Source organism: Fukomys damarensis, unplaced genomic scaffold (genome assembly GCF_012274545.1).
Source record: "Fukomys damarensis isolate Sample0158 unplaced genomic scaffold, DMR_v1.0_HiC HiC_scaffold_39, whole genome shotgun sequence".
Lineage (NCBI taxonomy): Eukaryota > Metazoa > Chordata > Mammalia > Rodentia > Bathyergidae > Fukomys > Fukomys damarensis.
Genome location: NW_022900951.1, coordinates 40,911,978 through 40,922,798, shown reverse-complemented (window position 1 = coordinate 40,922,798; position 10,821 = coordinate 40,911,978). Strand labels below are relative to the sequence as shown.

Here is a 10,821-nt window from a genome sequence, read left to right as displayed (position 1 = left end):
GAAACAAAAAAAAAAAAAAAAAAAACCACTGGAATGAGAACCACACGCACAATCATTACATTTCCAGGTACTGCCAGATATAAGAAAGCAAGCCATCAGCACAGCAAATTCTAGGCATCTATCAGCAGCAGACATGGGACTTCACTGAGCCAGGAGGAGGACATTAAAGCTGAAACAAAACACACCCAGGAAAAGCTGCAGTGTCGGGAGCCCCACAGTCCAGCCTCAGAGGCTTTAGAGAGTGGATGCATTTGCCAAGTAACACTGGGCTCTGGAGAAGCCAGCCAGGGAGCCACCTGTATGTCTGTAGGGCCACAGCTAAAGACAACTGATGCTCTGAGATGCGTGTTTAACAAGCAATGGTTCTCAGCTTTCCTGAGCCCAGGGCTTTCCTGAGAACTTCTTCAAATGCAGATTCTGACTCTGCAATCTTGGGAGGCTGTGCTGAGAGTCTACACTTCCACTTAAGAGTCCTATGCCCAAAGCCCAGGCTGCTGGTCCACAGGGCACACGCTGAAGAGTAAGACTGTTTCAACACACTTCTTTGGGATGGGCCCATGGAGAGGGTACCACAAATGGGAGAAAAAGAGATCAAGATTATGGCTGGTTCTGCATAGCCAGGCCAGAGCAAAAATAATCAACCAACCAAGGAAGAAAGCAGCTCTCCCCAGGACTGAAGGGATCACTGAAAAATTTCACCTGGGGGCAATGGCCTCTCAAGTTTATTTCTATTTTGTATCAATAAATAATGAGATAATACAGAAAACAAAACTTGAGTGGGAAGGAAACATGGTTAAGAGAAGGAATCTGATAACGGGCAGTCACAAGTTAGATTTGTAACAATCTGAGAAGAAAGCAAAAGAGAAAACAAAGTGTGTAAAAGTTTGCAGTGTTTGGCCTCCAAGCAAGGGTAGAAGAGGACACGGTGTGCACTTGGCCTGGCACAGTTAAAGGTCGCTAGCAAAGCTTCCTGGTCCATAGCGACTGCAATAAATCAGGCAGGATACTTTCCCTGAGGTTGAAAATGAGCCCCAATTTCACACTGAGAAAACACCAAAGCTCAAGAAAGGGAGAAATCCCTCAAAGCTCTCAGAAAGGAGGGGAAAGGAATGAGAAGAGGTTTGGCACTTGGCACTAGCAAATCCAAGGTAGAGATGCGATCTCAGAACAAAGCCACTTTCTGTCTGGACGTCAGGTGAAGAGCACCAAGACTGGAAAAGGCTGACAGGTGATGGCCTCATGTGGGTAGGACAACAGCTTGTTCGCCGAGCCTGGGTCACGTCCACATGTCTGTGAGCATCCCAGGGGCCTAGTCCTCAGCGACAATTGGGTTCTGCTTCCCTGGCCCGACTCACCTGGTGTGTGCTCACCTGGACAGCTCCTCGTCTGCGTTCCTCTGTCTGCCCCCCAGGCCTCTTCTCTTTGCCCCAAGCTGAAGATCACATCTGGTTGGGCAACTAGATACCCTGCCAGGGGAAATGACAGAGCCCTTTGTTATTAGTGCTGGAGGCTCTCCAGACAGGGGACCACTCCCCACAGGCTGAAGATGGGACAGCCTCGGGGATGCCTCACACACACGGCCATTCATCTAGAGGGCTAGAGGGCGACAGCACAAGTATCCCGTCCAGTGTTCAAATGGACTAGGAATACTTGACAGTGGGCCTCCCGCCCAAACTCACTGAGGCGTCAACACCCCTGCACTTGCAGCAGGTGCTGAGGGAGACACAAGTGGGGGCATTCTACATCACTCTGTGCAGCGGTCCCTCACCCACGGACACCAGGTGGCTGTAGTTCTCAAGCATGACATCCCTGTAGAGGTTCTTCTGAGCAGAGTCCAGCTGCTGCCACTCCTCCAGGGTGAAGTCCACAAACACATCCCTGAAGCTCAGTGATTCCTGTAACAGCACATTCCTCTTCAGCACAAAGGGATCAGCCTGGGGGAGCGGGACTTGACACCTCCTACGTGCTGACGGCTTATTCTGTGCCCATTCAAAGTCCTTTATGTGTACTAAAGAGTTAGATCCTCACCACTACCCTAGGACAAACCTGACGGATGAGGACTGTGAGGTCCACAGAGTGTACTGTAACTATTCCATGCCACATGGCTTGGAAATAGGCATTAAAATCCAGGTGACCTGGCCTTATCATCTCACTTTTTAAAAAACTATGCATTTCAGTAATGTGTCTTTTGCTAGACATGTTTTGGCAAAGTAGTTTCCCATTATCTGCAGGGAACATGTTCAAGATTCCTCAGTAGATGCTTAAGTCCATGGACAGTGGGATGACAGTGCCTATATGAGATAAAATGAGTAGAATGATATAGGCCTTGTGCTGTAATGTCAGATTACTACATAGAGGTTACATGAACACAAAGTCTGATAGTTTGACAGTTCATCTGATTAATCAGAGAGCTACTAAGTGACTAATGAATGAGTAGTATCTATCTTGTGTATATACTGGATAAAGGGACTACTGGTATCCTGGCATGATGAAGCAAGATTTCATTGCATTACTCAGAATGGTATGCAAGGTTTTCTGAGATTTTCCGTTTACTATTTTCAGACCACAGTTGAGTGTTTGTAAGTGAAACCACAAAAAGAAAAGCTGTGGTGTGGTGAGGGGTACTACTAAATACAGAATATTCATATAACTAAAATTACTTGAAACTTTATAGAAGAAATGGATAGTGTCAGAAATTTGTTACCCCTGAAATTCATTCATTTAACACATATTTACTGAATAGAGACCAAATTGTTAAGTCCCATGGATAGAAAGATTAATAAACTGCCAGGTGTGGTGACATACAGCTGTTATTTCAGCACCTGGGAAGCTGAGGCAGGAGGATCATCATGAGTATGGGCTACATAGTAAGTTCAAGGCCAGCCCAAACTAAAAAGCCAGACCCTATCTCAAAAGAAGTAAAAACAAAATCAAACCAAAAAAAAACAACAAAAACATCTTCTAAACTCTAAAATCCTCAATGCAGTATAAAGAAAAAAACCCCAGCACTTATAAACTCATGTAGCAGGTGAAAGAAAAATGGACTGATGTATCTAGACAGATAGACAAGCATACATGATCTCTAAAAGAATATATGAAAAACTAAGGGAGGAAGAATTGGGGACATTTTAAGAGAATTATTTTTCTTCATTTGTTGAACAAAACTTCTATTTAAACTTGTTACAATGAGTGAAAATTACTGCAGCAATGCTCAATTTGGTTCATTAATGCTCTATTCAGAATATGGTTTTAGAATTTTGACATCTCTATTCTTTAGTGAAACTCATCTATAATTTTCTCTTTGTAATGCTTTTATCACACAAGCTTAAGTTAATTCATAGGCTGAATTGGATTCCTTTTCATCTTTCATTAGCCTGGGAACCTTGAACATGGAAATTATCTGGTCTTAAAATTTTTTTGAAAGTAGTAATTAGTACAGACTTAGGGCCAACTTGTAGTGTGAACCTTTGTCTCAAAAATCCAAAGTCCTGGTACATACATCATAAACACCTGTACCACAGAACAGATATGCAGAAATTTGCTCATGAGATACAGTTTATACCATTAAAAGAAAATAAAAAACCTACATATCCACCAACAGACAAGTAACTGTTACATCCACACTAAGAAATTGGAATTAAACTATTCTTCATAAAGTGACAAGGAACACCATTATGAATATAGTCAGGTGGTAAAAATTGATATGACAGGATGAGGCAGTTATGTATGAACATATAGACATGTGTATAACCACACACACACATATCTTTGGTTAATTCAACTAATATAAATACATCTACACCATTATTAACATCCAATGTGTTAACAGTGAGCATATCTGAGGAAGACTATGGTTACCAGGGGAAGGAGAAATAGATAATTTTTGCTACTAGTTTTGTATATGCGCATTAAAACATTAAACACAAATTAATCTTATTTTAACTGTGAGAACAAGCAAAAGGGGTCTGGAAGTGAAGAAAGGCAAATGGCTGAATGAGTATATATATTTAAGGAGAAAAGCAAAAGTGAGGTATAGATTCCAAAGGAAGGAGTGAAAATTTGTCTTTTCTTCTTTGTTTCTCCCTATCCCTGTCCATCTGTCTTTTTCCCCTAAGGCAGCCAACAAGTTGAAAACAAAATAGCCAGAACAGAGGGGATAACTGGCTTACTGAAGCTTACTATACACATTTCCAAAAGGTGCTCAAGTTGGGAGACAAAGTTGGGGTAAATTAGAAACTCACCTGGGATGTGGCCATCCTGCCGTGCTGGATGGAGGTCTACAAAGACAGAATTAGGAAGGTCAAGATCAGTGAATATAGCCACAAGAACAATATCACCAGCCTTATAATAGTCACTCTTGCACCCTGGGGAAGTGACGTGGCCTGGTAGCTCAGCCAGTTGCCTTGGCACTCTGAAAATCCTGTGGATTTGATACATGGAATCTGGTTTCCCCTACTGAAAGATGTACGACTTGTGTTTAAAGACACCTCTTTTATCTCCAGAATTCAATCCCTAGAAATTTGTCATGAAGCTAAAAAGAGGTTCACTGTGGTCATTGCCAAAATTAAAATATTTGGAAACAACTAAACCTAGCAAAGGTGACTGTTAAAACAAAAAACAGGGCCAGAGATTTAGCTCAGTGGTTCTGCTACCTGCCTTGCAAGCACAAGGACCTGGGTTCGATCCCTGGTACTAACCCCCCACCCCCGCCAAAAAAAACAATGAAAATCAAAACATGACACAAAAATGGACATGCTGCATAGCTTTAAAAATGGTATGGAGTTTTTAATGTTTAACATGTTTAAAAGCAAATTTTAAAAAGTGAAGGCAGTGTGTTCCCATTCATCCTAAGCAATATGTACATCTACCAAGTCCAGAAGAGCATTTATTAAAATGTTGACATTGGCTACCCTTGAATGGTGATTTCAATTTATTTTTTATTTGTATATCATTTTTAATTTAGAGAATACTTTCTTAATTTCTGTAATCAAACCCATGTAGATAAGATTTTACATATTTAATACATTAATGCATTACCCCTGTATAAATGGAAAAAAATTAGGTTTAACGTTTCTAGACCAATATGGCTATTTCTGTACAATGCCTACTCAACATGGTAAACTGGAATAACTTTTTCCAAAGCTGACAGCACAGTTAAGTCTCCAAATATTCAAAAAATTATATATACACACTCACACACACACACAATAAGAGCAGTATGTCATGCATCAATAGCAGCAACGGCTTTTCTAGGTTCTGCAGTCATCTGAACAAAATTAAAGACATCCAGAACACTCCATTAAAAAAAGAAAAGAAAAATAATACTCAGAAAACAGCAAAGTTCTGTTATTGCTGTGGTGCCTGGCTCCATTTTTTATTAGCTTCTTAATCATCACCTGAAAACATTCTAGAATAACATCATGAAAAACAGCTCTGATAAAGCAGTCACTACTATGTATCATAAAGCAGGTAGAAGATATTTTATATTGATAGGGTATGACACCATATTGTTCTACATCTGTAATACTAGAGGATACAATAAATAGGCATTATTTCAGACTTGATTCTATTTTTCCAGCAGAGGGCCCAAACGATGATATAACACAGCTCTGTAAATAAATGCATTTTTTAAGATAGGATTTTCTTCCATTAATGGCACAATTTAATACTCACTCTCTTCATGACATCATCTAAAAACAGTTTTTTAAAAACCGAGGGGTAAAAACAAACAGAAAAAAAAAAAAGAATTCCTATGAAGATGACTGAGTGAAGGCAAGGAAGACTCAACCTAACAAGTACTTTATCACATCTGTCCTATTAGAAAGGTAAGATCTCCACTGAAGAAAGGAGATGCCAAATAGTGTTTCAAAATGTATTATCTCATTTTTTATAATGGATATTAATTACTACCACAATAAAAGTTTAAAATGATTAAAAACCATCTATTATCACACTGAGTCTTAGAGGTGAAAAGACTCTCAGCAAACTGGATGAGAAGGATCTGTTGATGTAGTTCAGGGGAAGGAGACTAAGTGGGGCTGAGGGAAAGGTGAGTTGAGGGCAGGTGAGTCACAGCCCAGCACTATCAATTTTATATGGAGCTGGAAACTGCTATACTTGCCCGGCTGGTACTCCATTCTTCATTGGCCTTCTAGCTACCTTGTCACTGACCCATCAGTGCTTCCTTTCCCACCATTTGCTTTGATTGCCACACTGTTCCTTGTTTGATAGTCAAAGTTTCAGCAAGAAGCTTCATGCAGAATAACCATTTAAACCACAGCAATCAGGAGCATCAGGATGACACAGTTCACCTCTATGCAGCTTAACAAAGCAGCCCCAGTTGCAGAAAATGTCAAAAGGAGGGAACAGAGCTGGATGGAAGCAAACCTGGAGACTACTCTGAAGTTCCAAAGTCTAAGAATATAAAATATTACTTTCTGCACCTTGGTCAGGATGGAGGGAGATTCAGCATGTGCCCTGGAGGCAGATGCGATGTTGATGATAAGGGACTAAAATCCAGAAAGACCAATGGTGAGAGAAAGGAATGTGATGCTGTGCACTTACACGGGCTAGGAGAGCAAAGTGCTCTGTGGCTGGATGTGGCCCTTCCCAGCCTCATCCTGCTCTGGCAGCCACTATGGTGGTAAACTGCCACATCCATGTCTCCATACATCTGAGACTCATCTCTCTCTCCCACAATAGGAATCAAACTGCCCAAAGGAACACAGTCCTTGCAGGCACCTGTAAATTCAGCCAGCCTTGCTCTCTCTCACTTAAAGAGAGGGACTGCTGTCCTGCGAGCCTCCTGCCTCTGCCCCAAGGATGTTTGCTGTGGGCTGAGGCTTCTCCCACTTGCCTCAGAGAAGCTCTCTTATTGCCAGAGCCAAGGAACTCAAAGACAAGTCTGGCTCAGCTGTGGCCATTATTGCAGCAGCTCTCTGCCTCCCACCGAGAACTCACCTCCTGTGGCCACAGGCCGGGGCTTCTCAAACTAACATACAAAGCTAGGGGGGTAGATAGGCTGAAGTCTAAAGTTGGTAAGCAGTGGTCTCACGTATGCACTTTACCCTGGAAACACCAATAACCGCAGAAGGTTCCACAAGCAACCCCTAGGATACCCTCCATGGGGCAAAGCCGAGTAAGCCCTAAAGATTTTATTCAACAAAACGTGGTATTGTGCCTCATTTTAGTTTCAAGGATTAACAGGACTCCGCTAACGCCACTAAGCTTAACACTGCAGTATAAGGAGTCCTGGCCTGGAAAAAACTGATAGCCTGCTGTGCCATTTTTATTCATTTAAAACACAAGTTGAGTGCCTTCTATGCGCCTACGATTTAGAAATACATCAGTGAACAAAACCTTGATTTCTCTTCTCCTTCAGAAAGTACAACCTAACAAGGGACCAGACAAGAAACAAAACAACATGATAAATAATAGGGTACATTATAAAAGTATAAAGGCTACGCAGAAAAGAAAAGGATCCCTCGGAATTGTTACCTACGTAATTTGGGACAACTACCGACCTCTCTGTTGTTTGTTCTCGGTCTGCAATGAAGCTAATCGCAGCACTACCGCACAGGACTACCCTAAAGATGAGTGTAAAACACTGCCTCAGCGCCTGGCCTCTCCATGACACCTGAGAAGCAGTCGCATCAACCCACTCACCACTAGCTTATCCGCGAGCCTCGACCTGAACACTCAACCCCACCACCCGTGTCTCTCCACCCGACGACAGGAACATCAGCCCGCGCCTTCTCGGCCGGGCTAGCGCTCCCAATAAAGCCCACCACCACCCCTCCCCTTACTTCTGCGTCAAGGACCCAAAGAACAGCTGCAGAGGAAAAACAGCCTGTGTGAGCAAGGCCCGCCCTCCGGGATCCGCGGAGAACTTCCGCTTCCTGTCACACCGCCCACAGTACCAGACGTCACCTCATAGCGCACGCGCAATAGCTCCGGACAGGGACATACCACTTCCCGGGGAGAACTTGGGTCCTCTCATGGTTTCTGGTCCTCACAGTATTGCTTTGAGGCGAGAAGGAGCGGTAAGAGTGTACAAAAATTTTCCACGGCCAGTCGTACTAAAGGTTAGAGAAGGTGACAATAGGTGGAGAAAGGGGAGCAGGCGCCGCACAACTCATATCGGCTCCACTCCACTTCCAAACGGAACCCCCGTCCCATCTGTGATCGGTTCCCGAAGCCACGCCTCCGCCCATTTAGCTAGCGGGAATTCTAAAAGGAGGGTCTTGTCCATCAACTAGTACACCAGGGCGGGGCCTTGTAGGGGTAGGGACGGGACCGGCTCAGCCTTTGAGTCCAGACACCAGGGTTTCGGGCTGAGGCGGGAAGACGCATGGGGGAGGGGCTTTGGAGCTGGGCTGCAGGATCAGGATCCCCACAAAAGGGGGAAAGAAACCCTGGCTGGTGCCTGATATTTTCTTCCAGCAGGTGGAGGGGCCCTGGCAGAAATCTGGTTTCTTGTGAAACCCTTGTGAAAATGCATTGGAAAGTAGCAGAGAGCTGTTGTCCTGAGCCTGCCAGTCAGGGGCAACGTGGCCTTGAGGAAAGCTTTCTATTGTATGTCAGTCTAGGAGAAAGAAGCCAAGCGTGTCTCCGTGCTTGTTGTGCCCGCTTGGTGATGAGCAGCCCCCTTGGGTCAGGAATGGGAGTCTTAGCCCAGCTACACAGCCGTACTTCCTGCACCGGCCCTAGCACGTGCCAGGCACTTTTCACAGGTGAATATGTGAAAGATGATCGTGGAATCTGTCAGGACATTTAATTTCCACGTGAACACGGCTGTTTCCTGTTTCCCTTTCCCTCAGCAGTGTTACATTTTCCGTGTGGTTTGGATGAGTTGCAGCCCACCACTGCAAACTCAGTACACTGATCTCCTGGGAAATGAACCCAAGACTCAGAAAATGAGCTTCTCTTCATTTGAGCAGGGCAGGAATGAATTGTTGACCACTACGTTTCCTGTGCACGTTTTCATGATGGCCAGGGTTAGAGATACCGGCCTATTTATTTCTAGAGGCGAGGTGATCAGCCAGCCACCTTTCCAGACATAACACTCACTAGGGCAGGAAGTGGTTAATAGTGATACGATGATCGTGTCCAGAGGACAGTAGACACACCCCAAGCTGCAGAGGCATCTGGTCTGAGGTCCTTGCTAGACTCTCCCCATATCCTCATTCTGCAGAACGGGTGCTTGCACAGCAAGAAGAGGGACTTAGAAACTATGAATTTAGGGATACATGAATGGGTTTTTCCAGACTGGGTTGTTGCGATCTGTTTATCCGTGGGGAGAAATGGCTTGGATCCACTACTTAGCGATCCCTTTGACTTTGGTCTCTTCTCCACAGCTGAAGATCACTTGCCCTCAACAGCCTGTGTTATCCTTCAGAGGGCCATCTCTGGAGCTCCAAGTCCAAAACACCTGGTAAGTGGTGCTGGTTTCCACTGTCCTCTCACATATTATAGGAAACATAATGGTGAAGTTGCTAGACCTTATCATCCTATGGATTTTCATGTTACCATCTCCTTGCACAATTTTGCCCGTGGCTGGCTCCGACCTTGCCCAGGATTACCACTTATATTCAGCTGCAAATATTTTGTACTGCAGAATTTAGGCTTCTTATTGAGTTGAAGTGCATCTGCTTTATTCCCGATGCTATATTATCAACCATATTGATATCCAGTTTGTTTTCAAAATTCAAGTAGGATGGATCTTCTGAAACTGAGGTTGATCCTACTTTCACAAAACGACTTGTCCGTTCATGCATCTCAAACTTCCAGACCCAAGCAGCCACTACTGGGAGGCATTGCTGGGCCTTTGCCCCATTGGAGGAGTAGAGGTTCAGAGCAATTGCACTACACAGCAGCCGGGTCATGTTTGCTTTCTTGTGGTGTAGTGTTCTGCTGAGGCTCTACATTATCACCTGTGCCTGGAGGCTTTTCCTCCAGTGAGTTTTGTGACAGGTGATCAGGTAATATTCTGATGATGTCCCACTCTTCAAATTATGAGTTGTTGTAAGAAAAGGGGGCTCCACAAATGCTCTTCTCCTGGTTGGACAGAATTGCTCTCTTTCTGGCTGCTCCTGTGGATTTCCAGAGAGAGGGAATTATCCAGACTTGTGTGAAGCTGGAATGGTTAAAAGGTTGCAGTGGTTTGAATGTGTTCCCCAATGTTTATGTGTTGGGACCTTGACTGCCAATGGAACATTGTTGAGACGTGGGACATTCCCAAGTTGATCAGTTCATAAATGGATTTATGCCATTTTTGCAAGAAACAGTGGGTTCGTTCTTACAATGGTGGGTTTGTTATAACATTCAACCCTCTCTTGGTCTTGCCTTTTCATGCTCCATTGTCCTTCTGCCTTCTGCCATGGATGATGCAGCAAGAAGGCCCTCACTAGATTCTGAAAAGATCCTGTTGCTGTGTCTTTGTACACCCCAGCTTCCAGACCTGTTAGCCAAATATGTTTCTTGTTTTTATACATTATCCAAAGTTAGACATTCTGTTATTGTCACGCAAATTGGACTAAGACAAAGGGCATGGGGAATCCTTCTCAAGGGAACTGATTGACAGGTTCAAAACAGTAGTTTGAAGCCAATCCTCTGACTGCCTGATGGTTCCGAGTTAGAGCTCTGGTCTTGGGTGACTGTGCCCATTGTTGAGAAGTATATACACCATGATAAACATCAAAGTAAGAGATTTGACAATAAACACTAACGGAAGAGGTTTGTACGTAGTCCCCTATTGACCCTTCTTTTGAGGTTTCCTTGTGTTGTTGAAGATAACATTATGAAGCTAGAGTAAAATAAGAT

General features: G+C 43.8%; 1 protein-coding gene across 5 annotated transcripts in view; it reads right to left on the bottom strand.

Annotated features, from left to right (window-relative positions):
- The window catches only part of Krbox4 (KRAB box domain containing 4), an 18,057-nt gene extending 10,161 nt beyond the window's left edge, over positions 1–7,896 (bottom strand). For 3 of the 5 annotated variants that reach the window (XM_010643481.3, XM_010643482.3, XM_033760301.1), the window contains exons 1-4: positions 7,806–7,896; positions 4,242–4,277; positions 1,769–1,895; positions 1,356–1,466 (exon numbers count right to left, since the gene is read on the bottom strand). In XM_010643481.3, the coding sequence (XP_010641783.1) occupies positions 1,356–1,466; positions 1,769–1,895; positions 4,242–4,256 (253 nt within the window). In that variant the 5' untranslated portion in view covers positions 4,257–4,277; positions 7,806–7,896. The remainder of the gene's footprint in view (positions 1–1,355; positions 1,467–1,768; positions 1,896–4,241; positions 4,278–7,805) is intronic. The other 2 variants (XM_010643483.3, XM_010643484.3) reach the window with 1 other exon arrangement.
- Positions 7,897–10,821: the final 2,925 nt, after the last annotated feature.